The sequence below is a fragment of the Aptenodytes patagonicus genome, chromosome Z (assembly GCF_965638725.1).
Source record: "Aptenodytes patagonicus chromosome Z, bAptPat1.pri.cur, whole genome shotgun sequence".
Lineage (NCBI taxonomy): Eukaryota > Metazoa > Chordata > Aves > Sphenisciformes > Spheniscidae > Aptenodytes > Aptenodytes patagonicus.
Genome location: NC_134982.1, coordinates 23576454 through 23596552, shown reverse-complemented (window position 1 = coordinate 23596552; position 20099 = coordinate 23576454). Strand labels below are relative to the sequence as shown.

The following is a 20099-nucleotide window of genomic DNA, read 5'->3' as shown; positions in this document are numbered from 1 at the left end:
AGAACTTACTTTTTGTCCTGAAATATCAATTCCTGAGGTCATAACATCACTACAGAAAGAAAAGGAATTAAAAACCACTTGCAGAAACTTTAAAACAAAGAAAGTTATACATTCTGGATAGTTGAAGTTACAGCAACTAGTATACCTGACCTTATTGATAAAAGTAAAAGAAAAATACTAAGTACAAATATTCTGCATCCTACTAGCCTGTTTCAAAAAATTAATCTCAGGAAAAGCAGTTGTTTTTTTACTTATAAAGCCAACCCAAACTCCTACCTGTGAAATCTCCATGACACTATTTGCCATCACATACTTTTCCCATGTATGAAAAAATCATTAACTTATGAAACAAAGTATTAGAGGAAAGCATGCATAGGTTTCTACACTACTGTTTTGCAGGGACTGGTGGTGTGTGTGTGTTTAATTAGCAGAACTTCAGCTCTCCTAACAGCCTCTGTATTAGTACAGAAGCACCACAGCAGTAATGCAATGGAACACGTGATATGATGGATTGGCAATATTTGGAGTTAATGGCATTGCCCATAGTCAGCTGTAGAGTTGAATAAAGAGCTCTGGTAAAGCCTGCTAATGTAAGCAAGTCCAATAGATTTATCCCCTTTCATCCTTCCTGAACATCAAAAGCAATAACCTCTCAGGTATAATTGTCATTCTGTATTCAGAAACATTCCACCCCAAAACAGAGCTACTAGTTGTGTCTTTCCATTCATCAGTTACAGGGACAGAAAACCGTATCACGCTGTTAGGATGTGCTATCATCTGTTATGATAATTATACTCAGTACAGGATTATACCTCCTCCTCCTGTGTACTACCATTAAAAATTGCCATTATCCCATTTATATTGCTTTTGTTCTTCCTTTCTTCAGCTTCCTAAGCAGGAAGCTTTGTTCAAGTGAGACTCCTGCTACAGAGAGGTTGTTCTCTGCTTATGCATAGTGTCATTAGGCAAGCATTAGCTTTCAGCAAATTTTACAGCAACTAGCTAAACCCAGGACTAATGCGTATGTCACCCCTTAACTCAGACACACTGTCCGTAATTTACAGTCTGCTCCAAAATTATAGCAATTTAATCAACAGAGGAATTTGCCTTGGTACTTCTGGTATTTTTGGTAGAGATCATTAGTGCCACATCATTTAATAGCTCTTGAGTTAGCACACACCTGTTCATTTTTGCTTGTCAGTTTAATGTGATATAAAGCAAGAAGCATCATCAGATGGAGAAGAGTCTTATAGTTTTAGCTAGGCTATTTTACTAGAACGGCAACAACCCTTCCTTGTGAAGTATGACACACAGAGGAACACAACATACTATGCCTGGGAATAGTAACGAGGTCCAAGAAGAATCTAGAGCCAAAGAAAAAGATGAGAAGAGCAGCATTTCTGTCTGCAGTGCCTTAACCACCGCTTCCGTCACCGCAGTGAGAGTGCACCACATGGTGCACTACATCAAGCCCTTGATGCTGCTTAGCAGGAGCCCACGATGCCCAACACCTGCCTGTCTTGAGGGCAGAAGCAATGAGTATAATACTCAGACTGAAGCTATAGAAATGATATGTATAGTCAGAGCTCCACACAGAGCCAGTATGAGCGAGCATGAAGCAGTTTTCCAATTCTTTTCACTGTTCATCCAATCCATAGGGCTTGTGTTGCTCCAGTAAGAGCATCCCACCTTAGGAGCTGAATCATGGTTGCTCTTCACACACCTCCCATCCAGCTCACATACGCTCAAGCAGCCACAGTACAGAGCTGGACTTCCAAGTTTCAGTACATTTTCTAAAACCAAGATGAGCCCAAACAGAACTGGGTGACCTACAAATGAAGGTACCACACTTCATGTTATCTAGATCACTGTTTCCTTTGCACCTCTACCAGTGCAGGCTGACCATGGATAGGTTAGACCCATCGAGGTATTTTTAACTGGGCTTTAGTGTTGCTGATACACCATTTTCAGTGATGCATTAGAACATCCAGGCTGCACATTAAGAAGGCAGCAGGTATAGAAACATCCGGATTGCCATGCTGTTGATTGAGCTTGGTCTGGCAATGGTTATTAGCTCAGATATGGAGTAATTTAGGCATAATTTATAAATTCCAGGCTAATTCAGACAGATAAGCACTACTGCTTCAGTGCTATGGGGGGCCATAATTAACAGGCCTTGTTTGAACCTACCTTAACACATGCACATCCAAACATGGGTTTTGTGGCCATGTTTCTTGACTTGGAAATGCTAGATACAATAGCACAAGGACATCTGTAGCAAAAGCACCTCTGGTGCAACAAAGATCATCAGTTTTGGGTCAGCATAGACTTCACTAGAGCTGAGCTGGTTCTTACAGAGCCTGTTACTGACAAGCCAGGCTCTGGGAAAGCACAAAGCAGCTGGCTGTCCCCAGCACAAGCACGGAGGTAGCAGAACCCCAGAACTCAAGTCCTGGAAGCACAGGGCACTAAGCAGCTCTGCAGGAGCAAGGACAGCCAGCTCCACTCGGACCCTTAAAACCCTGCTAAGGCTCCACTTGGTACAACCGAGATCTCTGCACCATTTCTCACTATGTTCTCTAATAGTGACATTATCCATGCAGTAAACTGTAATTGTTCAGCTGTACAGGCCCTAAAACAACTCAGTGGGGAAAAAACAAATCCTCCCATACCTTACCCCAAGCACAAATAATTTGCCTATTCCTGACCTATGGTTTGCAATTTCACATCATAAAAGACAGACTGGAGAGGAATGGATGCCCTGGGTTAGGTGTCATTTACCTCTACCACAGTTCTTAACAACTTCTTACAGTGATAGTGTCTGTTAGCTTATTACTGTCACAGCTTTTTCACTTTAAATTGTGTCTCTAGAGCCTCGACTAAAATCTATCCTCTTTATGGGCTCTACAGCTTGTATTAATTATTTTATCCCAATTTACTGCACAATGAAGATGAGTTAGAACTTCAATTTAACCTGGAAGCTGCACACAAAGTACCTTGTACTTGCCTGGACTTAGGATAACTTAGGATTTTATTACTGTAAGATTTTATTGACTTTGAAGTGCAAACGTAACTGTGGGCAAGGGGAAATAATCTAGATTTCAGATATCATTTCTACTGAACGAAGTGTTAGAGTAACTTTGAGTGAATTTAGTATTTGGTAGACTGACAATTCCAGCGATGAGATCACACAAAACACTCACTCTCTGAAGGGGGAGGCAAATATCCCACTGAGTTTTGTTTGCTTGTTTGTTTTTTCTTAATTAAACCCACGCTTCAAGGCCACGTTTTTCACTGGTGATGCCTACAGTAAGGCTTTACCTCTGTTTTTGGGGCTTGCGAAAATAATCAAGAACAATCGTGTTATTGTCACTTGGTGACTTACCACTGATTTGCTGCTGGTAAGCTCTGAAGCACCACAGTCCTATGCACCTTTAGTGTGAGTTCATGCTGGTTTAAGCAAATGCATTGTATACTTCCTATTTAAAACAGAAGGGGATCATACACGAACAGCATACCAAGTCTGCCAAACATATGCCATGTTTTCTCTTGCTACTGTAAGAATATGGCTCTAAGCACCAAATAGCTTCTTTCTCCAAAACTGGAGAAGTTCTGACAGACTTTTGAATGTGCTCAGATGCAAGCTTCAAGGGCTTACTTCACTGGGGGAGTTCTGAAAAATATACCAGTCCTGGAAACAGTCACAGAAACACAGGTGAGTTTGGTATCATTCACTTCTTGCCCCTGTTCCCACGTCAACTCTCATCACCTTCTTCTTTCTTTTTCTTTCCCACTCTACTTTTCCTCCAGAACGCACTTTTTCTATCCTCTTCCTCCCTAAGGCAGTCCATTTCTCTTCAACTCCTACTGAGGGTATCTTGTACTCACCTGCTTTCTGTAAGCAGGCAGCTGAAATTGTCCTACCCCGAGCTATGCAGAGAAACCACGCAGCAGAGAACATAACCTGATTGTGTTCAAACTCTGCTGTGGAGTCACTGGCAGTAATACGCAATTCAGACAAAATTAATCTGCAGGAGAGACACTGTGAGGTCCATGCTGCCATCCCAGTCTCCAGGCCAGAGAGAACTAGTTTAGAAATACAGTAAATAAAAAGGCGCACCTGGAATCATTCTCAAGTGCCAATAGAAGCAAACATAGAATATTTCTGAAAGCCTGAGAAAATCTTCTCCCCAATTTCTAACTACCAGTCCATCAAAGTCTCCCAAGATCTAGGGCCAGCAGGATTCTCTAATGCTGCTATTTTTTATTTAGTTGCAGCTTTTGGCTAACTTGCTTATTCTATGTATCTGTAAAGGTAATGAAGCATATTAACAATGGCCTAAGAAATACGCGTTGAAGGTAGCTCTGTTTAAAAAAAACAAAAAACAAACAACAAACTTTTTTCCCTCTTTTTGAATCTGGTAAATAGAATAGGAAAATGCCAATCTAACACAGTGGTTAATCAGAAGCAGCATCCTGGAATCCTTCACAATAAATGATAAAAGAGGTTCAAAATAAAATATAAAAAGAGAACAGAGTCTGATATCATCTGCTAGGTTTAAGTGTTCTGTACCACTCTAATGTTACTTCAAAATAGTGAGAAAGTGACAGAACAGAATAACATTGATAAGTTTCTAAAGCCAGTGAATGTCATTATTCTACTATTTACAAAGAGATTTTACACAAAGTGCAAATTAAACCAGATTATTCTACTCAATTGCCTGTAGGCAATAAGGCATTAAACATTTCGGTGTGTCTTCGGTGTTTAACTCACACTTATATCCTTACATATTAAAATAAGGGCCTTGAACTCCAGAGATAGTGAGATCCATGGGGGTGCTCACGCTGTCATAAAAAAAATAGTCAATATTCCCATCTCAAATTAAGGTTAATATCTTCCTTGCTGTTTTATAAATGATGTGAGCCAAAACTGCTGGATTTTTGTTGTGATGCAAGTATGCGCATGGCTGGGTGCATATGAGATGCCTCCAAACCAAACAACAGATTCAGGGTTCATCTGTCTCCAGTTGTGCAAGTTCACCTAAGAAAACAGGACAAAATGATTCTGTCTTTCACTCTTCAATGTCAGGGCAGACTTTGTGAACAAATTCAACCTTAAACACTACAAATCATTCCTTCCACAATTAATTTGCCAGCTGTAGGCCTCAAGGCAGAAAGTCTTCTCCAAATCCCATTCCGCCTTTCCCCAAATCACAAGTCCTCCCTTTACAAGGAAACCAAATAAAATACTACCTCACCTTTCCCTAAGAGGTACTTACCTCCTTCTGGTCTTGCTCCTGAAATAGCATCTTTATCAAGGGTCAGATATTTCTACTTCCTCATTACAGAACTTCTGTAAGACCCCTCCAGTCTGTGGAAATCCATATCCTCTTGTTACTATGGGTCCATCCAGACTCCATACCCTAACACTGAGTAGTTCTCTGTTCTAACCCACAAATGATCTTTTCCACACCAAGTAACCTTAAGATCCACTGAGTTTTACCATTTCACCTTCCTTAGAGAGAGAATTTTTCCAGCCCATCATTTACTCTGCAATTTTTCCCCTGAAACCTCTCCATAACAACAGACTCTCAAATCTTGAGGGATCATAGCAGCATGTATGAATACCTGACAGGAGGGAATGAAGAAAAGGGAGCCAGACTTTTCTTAGTGGTGCCCGCTGGCAGGACAAGAGGCAGTGAGCACAAATTGAATCACATGAAATTCCCTCTGAACACAAGAAAACTCTTTTTCACTGTGAGGGTGGTCAAACAAGTGGCTCAGAGAGGCTGTGGAGTCTCCATCTGCGGAGATGCTAAAAACCCAACCAGACATGCTCCTGGGCAACCTGCTGTAGCTGACCCTGCTTGAGCAGGGGGGTGGACTAGATGATCTCAAGACATCCCTTCCAACCAAAATGATTCTGTGAAATCTCATTTCCAGCTGCATGAGCTTGTTCAAATTGTTCTCTCTCCCTCAGCAACTGAACACTCTAGGTTTCCATTTCACCAGCCCCAAGAAAAACGTGACACACAAGGGCTGACTCTGAACATGTTGCAAGGCTGATCAGCATTTCCCAGCACGGAAGCTTCATCTGCCTTTGCGTTGCTACACTGCCCTGCTCAGTTACATTCCTTGCAGTTCCTATTTCACTGGGAAATTTTGCCGGTTCGCTATTCATCAATGCTTCCAAACCATTAATAAAGTTTGATAAAAATCAGTCCTAATACAGAACCTTGTGGCATCTTGCTATTAACCTTTTACCGTGTTGAAAATTGCTTATTCACCTTCTTGCTTTCTACCTCTGACTTATTTACATGTTAGAATTTCATCTCTGACTGCACAACCACTCAGCCTCCTTACCAGCCTCTGTGCCACAGCTTTCTGAAAGTCCAGCTCCTCTCATTCAGCCATACTTTTGACATTTTGCCTGCAGAACCTCAAGAAAGAGGCACAAATAAGCTTGTTGATTTCTGCACAGGTATTTCAGGAGGTGGAGGAGGGAAAAGGACTGCTGCGAAGCAGAACAGTTCTGCTTGCAAAGCTCTGGGCCCGATTTCAAAAGTGAGACAATACATCAAAACACTTCAACAAATGAGCACGGCTAGCAGCAAAAAGCCAGAAGACGACTCTTGGGATCCAGGGACTATTGACACATGCTGCATTACAGTATCATTGCATAAAGTGCATAAATAGCATTGACAACAGATAAGAGAATATAGGACTCTCATGTCTTCCTACACCCACAGCTGTTGGGTTGATTAATCTCCTGCCTGTTTTATCCCTGACCAGACTGCTTGGTGGCCTGCATACAAGGATTTCATTTATGTATTTAAAAATTGAAAACCACAAATGCTAGTGAACCAGCAGGCACTTGCTACAGCTGTAGTAAAACAAAAAGCAACTTCTGGTAGTACAGAGAGTGGGGAAAATACAGGGCAGAGCATTTCAGCAGCTGAATGAGATGAAAATGTTTTGCTGCATGTAGTTTATGCCTGTGCGCTTCCTTGCACACCTGTCTGATGTTTAAAGATTGGGTGCGTGAACCATCAGGGTGATGTTTTTAGGTCTCTAATGTTTTCCTTGCAAGCTCAGTTAGTAAGTCAGGAGTCATAAGCTCTGTATGCATCTACAAATTCCCACATTCCTGCTGTACAAGAGTTTCTAGTTTTCCTCAGTATCCTGGAAAAATGGGGAAAAATATCTGCAAGGTACATTTGTCAACTTTATTGTAGTTATCATTTGATTTTCTTTCCTTTTTTTTTTTTAAACAGAGTATTTCCAACTGAAAGAAAGACTATTTGGTTTAAAATACTTGAAGAACAACTTCAGAAATGATTCATGGTGTATTTTTGAAACACTGCCATGCAGCAAAATAACCAGATTTAGACTTTCTTTGCTCAGAATTTACCTATCAGCAAATCCAATTTTCTCAAGTTGGCAAGTTAATGGATAATATTTGTCTATGCCATAGGATTGATGACTTATGAAACATTCTTAGGTTAGACCACAACCACCGACCACCAGACAGGCCCCATAGTGTTCTGTTACTCTCTCTGAGTAACACCAAAGATTTTGCTGGTGCAAATATTGGAAAAACAAATGTAACTTTCAAGTCAAACATTCGCTTCATTTAAACATTTTCTGTCTATTTTTAAATGCTGCTTTAACAGTCTTTCTTGCTAGGAAGCAGTTAAAATTGCTGTGGGAAGTGATGACAACCCACAATCCCAGTCAACATGACTAATTTTTTTTTGTTGTTTTAAACACCAATGTGTCCCTTTACTTGCATTACATTCCATAATAGAATTGGATAAGTCTTCCAGAGGTTAATGAAACTGAAAACTAGTTTCAGGTGGTAAGAAACAATATGCAAGTTCAGCAAATTGTTTTACCTAAAAATATATATTTTAAATGTTCTAGGCTTTTGACATGTTTAGAAGTGACAGCTTGACTTCAAAATCAGTTGGTATTTTATTAAAAGCAGGTTAAGAAATCTAAAGAAAGAAATAAAACATTAAACCTTGGGTCAAGTGAAGTACTTTTGCCAACCCACCATTTTTCCCTTCTTCAGAAAGGGAATGAAAAAGTCAATTACTTGCACAGCTCCAGCCCAGGAGACATGCTTTGCCACCTGCCAACAGCCACAGCTGACTTCAGAAATGACATGTACCTCGATGAGGGATGTGATTTTATTTTGTATAATCAACTTTTAAGGGGCATGCTTTAGTTACATTTATGTATTGGTGTTGGAATTTGCTTGTTTGCAGCAAATTCAGTTTTGCTCCTTTTCACTTCATTTTAGACCACTCTTTGGAAACTGATCACCCATTTTGTGTAAACCTGGAAACAAGTTCCTACACGATCAATATTTTTAAGCAAGTAGTATATACTAGTCAGTGAAGTAGTACACACTGAGCCTAACAAAATGGTGCCCAGCCAGTGTGGAGAACAGAGGATGTAACATTTTTGAGCACTCCCTATGAATCCCCAACAAATTTTCAAAGGGGGCTGACTACAGTTAATTTGATTTCATTTTCCCCAAGAGTCAGCAAAATCTGGTAAGAACAAACTATTCTACCTTATGAAAAGCTTCTACAGAACCAGTCAAATCTGATTATCTGATGATTAGTCATCATTATTAATCATAGCTAGCAGTATGACAGAAATTGTGCACATTTTAAAATCAGTAATTAATCATTTATTTTTTGAAGCAGCAGCATTGAGGCAAGACAAGTAAATGAGTTTGGAAAGCCTTCAAAATGTGTACCTTAGTTACAAAGGTGCTGCTTTTGCTAAGTGAAGATGTGGCACGTTCAGCAGTTCAAAGAACACCATGAACTGAAATTTAGGAGCATCACAAGAGTTTGGAACTAAATAAAAAAAAAAGTCAAGCATACTAAAAATTACTGAATGATATTGACTGTAAATCTCATAGCATTGTCTGTGTTAATATAATCTATAGCAGCGATTTTATCATTGCTGAACCATCAGAGAAATGAGCCCATCTGATACATTTGCAGTTACAAGGTATGACTCCGCTTAGGACTTTGGCCGTCACTCCTGGTACCCTGGGAGAAGATGTCTGAACACCTGTTGGGACCAACAAGAAAACAAAAAGGATCTTCATGAGCAGCTTTGCCAAGGAGTAAACACTATACGGTGGTCCCTTTTCAAACAAAAATTGTGGTTCAAACCTCGGAAAACAGACAACTTCACAAGAGGAAGGATGAAATCTTAGCACTCTAACATCCTTTTCTTCAGGGCAGTATTAGCTTAAATAAAGCCAACTTGCAGAGCAACTGCAACAGCTCTTCCTCAGTGAGATGCTACAGCACTGCAGGAGCCAGGTTTCCCTCCTGCAAATCCCCCGAGGCTTCCCTGGAACCTTTTCAATCAAGGCACGCCCAGCAGAATGCTTCCTCCATCTGTCAGTGACACTGTGAGCACTCGCTTACCTGACAAGAAGCGAGTTTTCTCCAACGGCTGTGCCCAAAAGGGCTCCTGGGATGGTGTGCAGCGTTGCAGCACCTACAGGCACCCACCGCGCCATACACTCTCCCTGCACCCTCCTGGGCCACCACAACGGCAGAGGTTATCAGGAAATGGCCTGGCCCTTGAACTTGGTCACAAATGATGCAAAAATCCTCTATCGCTTCACTAAAGCGAAGGTAGGAGGCCACAACCTCCCTCCGGCGAGGCAGGGAACGCTGTGACAGCCCAAGACCACTTTCCCTGCCCACTTCAAGCGTGGTGGGAGTGTTAGGCCGCCTCACCGCAGCAGCGGGGCGCCTGCCATGAGGAGGGAGGCCTGAGGGAGTGCCCCTGTGGCAGCGGCTGCTGGCAGGCCTGGCCACCGGGGCAGCAACGCAACTGGCCCTGCCAGAACAGGCGGTCACGGTGAAACACGAGTGCCTGTTACCTCCCAGCCCCATGTATACACAATATACATCTATGTACAGGCACATTTTATACACATACCTGTATAGATATATATATGTATTTTTACTTTGTATATCTAGACCTTTAACATACTTAAGGTTATCTATCATACTTCAGGTTATCTAACATTATCATACTTAAGGTTATCTATCATACTTCAGGTTATCTAATCTGAGAGCATTTGTAGAAGTAAAATTATTCCAGTAATTGTTTTGTATGAGACAAACACCTGGACTATCTAATACGATTAAATTATAACATGGATAAAATTACCTTTAGAAGCTGAAAAAAAATTCAATGAAATGCAATGAGCTTAGATGAGTTATTAACACTTCAGTTAGGCCAAAGGCTTAAAAATGGTCATTACTTTTATATACCAAAGTTAATTTTTTGAAGATGGAAGCAGAAGAATTAGTCCTCTCAGTTTCTTTCAGCACATATCTTCAAAGACATTTAACTCTTATCAGAGAGAAAAAATTTGTCTTCAACTCACAGTCATTGCCTCTTCTGAAAGGTAAACTGATAAAATTTGTAAGCATCAGGAGTTTAATTGTGCTGTAGGAAAAAAAAAAAAAAACGATTTAAATTATTTTTTGCCTTGAAAAACAAAGCTCAAAGGGCAACAGGATCAAAGATCCTTCCTCATAAGGATTTCAGAAACTGTATTTTACTGCTTCAGTGTCAGGCAATTTGTTCTATTCGGTTTCCTTTCTTCCCCAAGAGGCTAAAGTCAGAAATTTCAACAATGACAACAAAAAGGGCTAAAGCTTGCTGCAGTCCTAATCCACAACCTTCCAGTGAAAATTTTATCCTATATATAAGAATTTAATATATTAAGTATATTATATGTAAGTTTTTCTGCTGTTTTAAGCTGAAATTTCTGCACTTTCTCAGTACTAGACCGCTGCTGAACACAGACAGACACTTGTTTTGCAGTGTGCTGACAGTGGTTGTCATATAAGCAGTTACGGTGATAATTGTTTTCATTTATAGTCCAAGCCTTGGAATAAAATCTTACAAGATGAAAAGCTAAACACCTAGTGACAAATTTAACTTGTTCCCTAATGCATAAAAAAAATGAATACATACACTTATTCAGAGACATTACTGAGAAAGTTAATCACAATGTTGTCGTGCCATTATTAGCCAGAAGCATGTCCATCATTCCTGACAAAGTCTGTGCCAACATTAGTTACCATGCACTAAAATAAACTGCAGTTAACACTCCACCACGTGAGGTAATGGGGGCTTGAATATCTCTGAGAATGACGCAGGCAGGCAGGTCTGGCTCAGTTGCATGTAGCCGTGCTGACAAGTTTGACTTGACTGCAAGATGCTGCACAGGGAGCTTGGAGGCTCGGCCATGCAGCAGAAATGCAGAAAGCAGCCTTTTGCCCAAGGCTGGACTACAGCAGGTAGGACCTCCCTCCCTCTGAAATGTCAGGGAGCACCACTCAGCGCTGCTCAAGTGATTTTACCGAACGGTGATAGAAAAGTATTGCTTCCTGACCTGAGGTTTTTCTGTACGCCATGCAGTCATGCCATGCAGGGTCAAAGCTAGCGAGGCTGACCAGATCTGTGCTAGTTTTACACTGAACCAAAAGCTGAGGGTCTCTGCAGATTAACTATGCAACAAATGCAATTTCAGTCAAATGCCACCAGGTTCTGGTAACTGTAGTTCACAGCTGAAAGGGACCATTAGCACACTGAGTCCCTTCCCTTACAAGTCCCAAACATAACCAGCCAAAACTCTTAACTGTGAGAATTGATGTTGGTGGATTAATGAGGAAATGACATACAGATAACATACAGACAAATTGTAACAATTCTTCTAACAAACCTCCCTAGGCCAAGGTAAAAAGCAGGAAACAATGAGTTATCAAACAGCTTCTGCAGACAGATGCTAGCAGCTGGGTACAAGGGGAGGTTTTGAATTCAGAGGTGCGAGAGCCCCAGCAGCCTCTGCCACTGAAGCCAAAGGAGAAGGAGGGAACGGTCAAGCTTTCTCTGCAAACAGAAGGAAGGTTTCAAAAACAATTACTCCCCAAAGGGTCATTAAAGAAAAAGGCTCAGATTTTTAAAAGCATCTGGTTATCTGGTAAGATTATCAAAAGCATGTAGATGTCTTTAAACAGCTAATCCCCTTCGGGGGTGGGGTGGAATCTGGTTTAATAGCTTAATCATCCCTTAGTGAAGCAAACAAAGTTCACTTCAACTTCAAAAGGTGGAAGATCAGAACTTAAAAGGAAAATCTCAAAATGGAAAAGAGCCTTCTCTCCCCCCTCCCACCCACAAGGTACGAAAGACAAAGGCACATAGAAAGGAGCAGCTTTACCCTGGCATTCCTGCAGCTGTCCAGGTAACTAATAAATAATGAAAACTCAAAATGAGCCTCACATTTGCAAATGATTATTTCAATTGTGACTATCTGGGCTCAAACTTTTCCGTAACAATTATGAAGTATCCTGATGATATGCCTTTGATGAAAAAAAGCAAAGAATTGAGATACTGAATGGCAATTTTAAGTAGTCCAGGTACAGCCAATAATTAATTGGAATTAATTACTCATCTAGCTCTGGTGAGTTTCTCTGTGTTATGACAGCTAAAAGTGAGATAGAAGGAACTCAAGAAGGCCAGAAATTTTTCATAATAAAATAAATAGAATAAAAGAAATATAGAAATTGGTGATAAAAATGAAAACCCACATCTTCAGATAGAGATATAAATTGATATTCTCTAACACCTCTTCAAATACAAATTAAGCGTTACAATCTAACTTCCTTTTTCTCTGAGACAATTCAAACAGGAATTATCTTTCTCTCATGAAGGAATGTTTCTGCTCACAGTCTTACTGCTTTCCTAACCCCTTCTGCTTGTATGGTTGAACGTACAGTCAAGAAATAGTAATAGGAAGGGGAGAAAGTTACAGGTATACAATATCAAGACAAGCAGCTCCTGCTACTGAATTATACTGCTGGATCAATAGACACTTCTCATTAATATACACTACTAAGTTCCTTCAGACCTCTCAGTTTATGACATAGCTTTGTGAACCAAAAAGCCAGTAACGGTACCAAAAAAAAAGGTACTATCTAGGACAGCTTATACCATGTTAGGAATCATAGAAGTGTTAATTTGATGATAAAGCCCTAAGTACATTATTAAAAAATAACATAAAGCGTTACCAAAGTTTGTTTAATAGCAACAACAGAAACTTATTTTTTATTTTTTAACACAACTTATTTTCAGCTTTCAGTAGGCTCTTCCATACAAGATGGAAGGCTAGAGTTCTTTCGTATTTCTTTGAAAGGGAAATTGGACATACAAAATCTTGTTTCTGCTTATTTAGAAGCCTTGTAAAAATTCTTGTAGCTGTGCAACTATTTCTGTATCCACGGTTTCCATAAGTGCCTGAAAACCTTGTTCTCCCAGTAATTCCTGCTGTGCCTTTAGCTTCTCATAGATGAACTGCTGCAATGACACAGTGTGCACGGGGTCCTTCAGTGCAAGCTGTGAAAAACATGTAAAAGAAAAATATATAATAATGCACCAAAAAATACAACTTACTAATCTCTTTTATAACCTCAGCTCAAGAAAGAAATCTCCTGCTTTTCTTTGTACTTAATTGAGAAACAAGACGAAAAACTCCTGTAAAGCAAAGATCAAATTAATTATTATCAAAAGCAAGTATCAGTTTGAAACTATTTGAAAGTCTCAAATCATGGACCCAGTCTGCTGTAAGATTTCACCCTTTTATAAGATAAAACAATTTCAAAGCTGCTTTGTTAATTACTGCTGAACAACTTTCCTGTAACTCCTAAAAAACACATCAGATGTTACCACGATGAGCACTTTAGAGATCGCGTGAACTATGGTCAGTTATATTTTATTAGTAAGGAAACAAAACACTGAAAAAGTTGAACTAGTTTAGATTATATGACAAACAACAGCTAGAATAAACAGTTCATATGCATAGACACACTTCTTCAGTAGTAGTACCTATACAACCTCATCAGCCCAACTGGATTATGCAATTTTATTTTGGGCAGGGAGGGACAGAGTATTTGTCACTATTTCCCACACGTTAACTGCTTCTTAATGAAAGGAGAAAGAAATAAATGAAGGGGCTACATTGACAGAGAACCTATTCTTAATTTCAGCATCAGAAGACAGGTGTGGGCAGGCTAAGGACACAGATAATTATGCAGCATTTGTCCCTCAGTCCACCAGGGTGGATGAAAAGGGACGGGAGGTGGGGACACCTGGAGCTTGCCGCATCATAAAGAAGCTGGATGTTGAAACTAACATGCAATTACTGCAGACCTGTGATCTGTTAATCTTAGTATCAAACCCAGCCAACACTACTATTTACGCTGCAAGGTCAGGAAACAAAATGTAATGCTAGATCCCAAAGCCAACTGAAATAGGAGACTTCTGAGCTCATAATACCCTGCTATACTGCTATTTCCAAAGAAGTGAAGCATATTAAACTTGCACAGGTGCTCTTTTGGCATGACACAAACACAGAAATATTTGAATTTTAATATGGAGTGTAAGACATTAAACCTTAAGATTATTTACTTATTAAACAATATTATACCTAAAACAGGGGGAAATACTGATTGAAACAGCCACATAAATATGAGACAACGAAAGAGTAAAACATCCAAAACCACTGTAATTACCACAAAAGAGCAGTTAGTCTTATTTCTTATGTAAAACTCCAGTGGAAAAGCAGGCTGCTTTTTACCCTTTTCTATCAGTGCTTGCAAGTTCTTCTTTCTTATTATTTTTCTTATTATTCTTATTTCTTCTTATTATTTTTCTTATTTTTCTTATTATTCTTTTTGAGACCATCTAAGGCACCTGAAGGTGCACAAGTCCATGGGACCTGATGAGATCCATCCGTGGTCCTGAAGGAACTGGCGGATGAAGTTGCTAAGCCACTATCCCTTGTATTTGAGAAGTCGTGGCAGCCCGGTGAAGTTCCCACTGACTGGAAAAGGGGAAACATAACCCCCATTTTTGAAAAGGGAAAAAAGGAAGACCCGGAGAACTACAGGCCAGTCAGCCTCACCTCTGTGCCTGGGAAGATCATGGAACAGATCCTCCTGGAAGCTATGCTAAGGCACATGGAGGACAGGGAGGTGATTCGAGACAGCCAGCATGGCTTCAGCAAGGGCAAGTCCTGCCTGACCAACCTAGTGGCCTTCTATGATGGAGTGACTACGTCAGTGGACAAGGGAAGAGCTATGGATGTCGTCAATCTGGACCTCTGTCAGGCCTTTGACACGGTCCCCCACAACATCCTTCTCTCTCAACTGGAGAGGTATGGATTTGATGGGTGGACTGTCTGGTGGGTGAGGAATTGGTTAGATGGTCGCATCCAGAGGGTAGTGGTCAACGGCTCAATGTCCAGATGGAGGTTGGTGACAAGTGGCGTCCCACAGGGGTCCGTATTGGGACCGGTACCATTGAATATCTTCATCAATGCCATAGACAGTGGGATCGAGTGCACCCTCAGCAAGTTTGCAGATGACACCAAGCTGAGTGGTGCGGTCGACACGCCAGAGGGAAGGGATGCCATCCAGAGGGACCTGGACAAGCTCAAGAAGTGGGCCCATGTGAACCTCATGAGGTTCAACAAGGCCAAGGGCAAGGTCCTGCACCTGGGTTGGGGAAACCCCTGGTATCAATACAGGCTGGGGGATGAAGGGATTGAGAGCAGCCCTGCCGAGAAGGACTTGGGGGTACTGGTGGAGGAAAAGCTGGACGTGAGCCAGCAATGTGCGCTCGCAGCCCAGAATGCCAATCGTGTCCTGGGCTGCATCCAAAGAAGCGTGGCCAGCAGGTCGAGGGAGGTGATTCTGCCCCTCTACTCTGCTCTGGAGAGACCCCACCTGGAGTACTGCATCCAGCTCTGGAGCCCTCAGCATAAGAAAGACATGGACCTGTTGGAGTGAGTCCAGAAGAGGGCCACGAGAATGATCATGGGGATGGAACACCTCTCCTATGAGAATAGGCTGAGAGAGTTGGGGTTGTTCAGCCTAGAGAAGAGAAGGCTTCAGGGAGACCTTACTGCAGCCTATCAGTCCTTAAAGGGGGCTTATAAAAAAGATGGCGGCAAACTTTTTAGCAGGGCCTGTTGCGACAGGACAAGGGGGAATGGCTTTAAACCAAAGGGGGGTAGATTGAGACTAGATATAAGGAAGAAATTTTTTATGCTGAGGGTGGTGAAGCACTGGCAGAGGTTGCCCAGAGAGGTGGTGGCTGCCCCATCCCTGGAAACATTCAAGGTCAGGTTGGACGGGGCTCTGAGCAACCTGATCTAGTTGAAGATGTCCCTGCCCATGGTGGGGGGGTTGGACTAGATGACCTTTAGAGGTCCCTTCCAACCCAAACTATTGTATGATTCTATGATTATGGTCACCTCACCCTTTATATTATAAATCTCTTAATCATTCCCTCAGTATTCCTAATACTGGCTTTTTAGCCTTCGATCCTTCACCATCTTCTATTATCCAGCTATTTTACATGTCAAAGGTAAGATATGATCTTTTTATACTTATTCCTAACATTACACTCTTTTGAAAAGGGGAGTAATTGCAATAATAGTTTAGTATTCTGTAATAATTCTTCTCAGTAAACGTAATCTGGTCTCTAGAATATAAACAGACTTTTCTAACAAAATTTCTAAACCACAGCTACTCTAGTCAAGGTTTGCCAAGGTTAGTGATATCCTTTTGTAACAGCGTTAGCACAATCTACAGGGTAAAAAAAAAAAAAAAAAAAGACTGTCTTGCCAAGCAAAGAATCTACTAGTTTCTGAACAATTTGCATTTGTTAACTAACAATTGTAATTTGGGACATGTAACGTATTTCTAATTAGTTAGTTTCAGTAAGTTCATAGCTCTAAACAGTCATGTATAAAATTACTGTAGAGAATTCTGCACAGAAAAACAGGTATTAAAATTGCCATAGATAAGTGTTCTCAACCTTGTGACCCTGACACAGCAGCAACTAGATGAATGGCATGCATTACAAAGTCACCTTGGGAAGCACCGCCAAAAAGCCATTCTTTAACAACCTTTTAACCCACAAACCAATTAATCTGCATATTTAGTTAACTGTATGACTTATGTGACCCTACCATAAACCGTTGTTTAAGTTAAAGTACTCAGAATTAGGATGGGAAGTCAAAACAGTTTGCCTTAGAATATCAACTTCAGGTAAATTTTCTTTCTACTCTACCAAGATAAATTAATCTAATCAGCAATTTCAAATTACAAAGTTTATTCTCCTGATACATTAAAAAAGAAAATAAAGAAAAACAGACTTAAGTCAATGGTAAATAAACCTCTCACTTCTCATACGTTAATGCTCACTAAGCCGCCTCAACTTAAACCCAAGTTTTTTCCCAGTTTTAACAAGCTACTAGAATACAAGGATGTGCGTAATGCTGTCTTAGCACCTCAATGGTGGTTTTCAAACTCTGAACAAAAGTGCTGTGTTGTTTTGAAAATAAAGGGTTTGAATCCTTGCTTATTTGCAAAGCTTGCTGGAACTTCAAGTCTGAGCTATCTCTAGCACCTCTTATAATAATAATTATAGAGATGCTCTCTAGGATCTCTTAGAGGTGCTAACCCTCTAGCACCTGCCTCATGACAGGTGATGATGGGTTTCCAAATAATCCTCTGAATCACCTCTGCAATACAACTGAAAAGTAACTAATCTTGAAAAAACCACCAAAGTGAAGATGACAAAACTTTATGTATTACAGAATTGAAAGTTAGTATTTTTTATTCCTAATGGAGCTGCCAGATTTGCACAATGCTGGGAGTTACAGGAATAAATAATACTACTTTTGAAAATTGAGTCTCCAGCTTGCTAAGTGCTGAGCATCCAACATCAGTCCAGCACGGAATACAACTATATCAATATTAACACTGGCTACTTAGGCTGTAAACACTGGGTCAGGGACCATATTTTTGAATGTAAGTACGTATGCTGAGTTCCTAGGTGTGTGGCCAGAGTTTTTTTTAATTTAAATGCTCCTGATAAGAGCAAAACACACCTGTTTTCCAGTTAAAAAAAAAAAAAGAATTCCAACAGCTTCTTAGTCAAAACAGCTACAGAGAGGAAACAGAAGATTGGCGAGGAAACACACGTTATTGAAATGTGCTTTACGCTTCTCAGCAAAAACCTGATTTGACTAGCTTTTGAATCTAGCTACTTTACAAATCAATCTTGAAACTGGACACGGGTGCCTACCTTGGGGCTGGACTGAAGAAACTAATCTTCCACATCACTGGTTGTAAACAGCAGTTTGAATCAGAAAAGCAGTACAGAGGTTTTGCAGAACAACCATTTCCCATCCCTCCAAACTCTGTTTGCCAGCATCAACGGCATTCTGCAGAATTATCAGTTGTTTGAACCAGTATCTGTTAGGTGGATCTCTTTCCTCAACATCTTTAGACAACACCACAGTCAAAAATCACACTGTTTTCAATAAACAATTATATATTATTCTGTACTAAAACAGTGATCTAATCACTACAAGCGATAACACAAGCCAATGGCATGGTATTAGAATGCAAGAACAGGTAATAAAAGTCTAATAAAACTCAAAAAAGTGTGTTGGTGATAGCTGAATTAAATTGTTGAAAAGATTTCCAGAACTTCAGAGATTCTCTTCGGATTAAGTATGGGTACTTTGATACTAAAGAGGGAGCAAGAATGCTGGACATAAAATTATACGTATTTACCATGATGGTTAGTATCTTGTGACTGTGATGCTCTGGGAAAGACTGGAAAAATAATTTAAGGAAGGAATGTATCCTTTATTTTTAACAGTGATTATAAAAATGGAGCCAGGCGAATCAAAAGGCTACTAACATCAAAGCTTTTTAACAGATTTCAGTGGGACTCGCATTAGATCTGTGGCTAATTTGTAGATTATATATTTAAAGAGAAATTATACCCCAAACAATGAATTAAAAGTATTACTTTTAGTAAACCACATTATCACATAAAACTTGATCATTTGGCTTATTACATTGTAACTCATTTATTTATTTTCCTGAAGATATAAAAATCACAATTCATCTAGTTTCTCCCCATACCAGGGTAAAACAGAAAAACTCCCAGGCCTTCTATATTTACATATAAGCATCATATAAAACATGTACGAGCATGAGTAATTCAGGTTTAAGTAAGATAGATTTTTACTGGAAAATACTTCATTTTTCCTCTCCACAGTTTCAAATAAAGAGTTGAAAAAGCTTAACTCCCTTTTTGAACAATGATACCAGAGTTCTTAAAAACATACATTAAGGGCACATAAAAACAAGTCACCCGAGGTCTATACGCTATGTGCAATGCAAAGTCATGAATCACTCTTCACCTATTTACATTTTCCTCAATGTATTTGCAATGAGACTAAAATATAGCAGTATCTGGAAATGTTGATTACATAAAGTTATCATAAACTTAAAGCACTGTTTAGCTAAAATTCTCTTTAGTAATTTTGAGCTATGCATAATAATAAAGAGAGGTACCAATGACAGGATAAAGGGATAGATCAAAGAAAAGTATCTAGACCCTGTGCAAACATTGGGAAGTGATACTTAACATGGACCATGCCAGTTTATCTTTTTTCTCATACTAATGGCCTTAAAAGTTGCAAAGCATTATTATTTTGAAAGAGAGAATCCCATTTATCTTTTCATTATTGTTTTATGAGGTTTAAGCTGTAAGCCCTGATACAAAGCTGCTGATTCAGCAATGGAATACATAAGAGGGTAGAAACCTCTTGCAGGAATGAAGTTGGACAGGAGACTAGAACTTTCTTAAATCAATTGCAGATTCCCTTTAGGTTGTTCTTGATTTTCCTCTTCTCACTTCAAATATTTGTTCCCACTTCTATTTCACCAGAGATATCTGCTACTGCTGTTGTTCTAAATGTCACATGAATTGAGTGTGTGCCCTGATGCTCCTACAGAGAGGAAGAAACTTCCAGTGCAGGTGGGTAGGAACGGGCCCAGGTGATGTTTTGTTTTTAATCCAGTTTTTGAAATCAAATGCTAGCTGTGCTTTCAAAGCCATGATTAACAATCCTGATTATTATTTGACACTTCTACTACTAGTGACCTACGCAA

At 40.0% G+C, this 20099-nt stretch overlaps 1 protein-coding gene across 5 annotated transcripts in view; it reads right to left on the bottom strand.

Annotated features, from left to right (window-relative positions):
- Positions 1–13123: 13123 nt before the first annotated feature.
- The window catches only part of IPO11 (importin 11), a 108998-nt gene continuing 102022 nt past the window's right edge, over positions 13124–20099 (bottom strand). For all 5 annotated transcript variants that reach the window (XM_076362242.1, XM_076362246.1, XM_076362245.1 and 2 more), the window contains one exon: positions 13124–13452. In XM_076362242.1, coding sequence (XP_076218357.1) covers positions 13288–13452 — 165 coding nt within the window. In that variant the 3' untranslated portion in view covers positions 13124–13287. The remainder of the gene's footprint in view (positions 13453–20099) is intronic.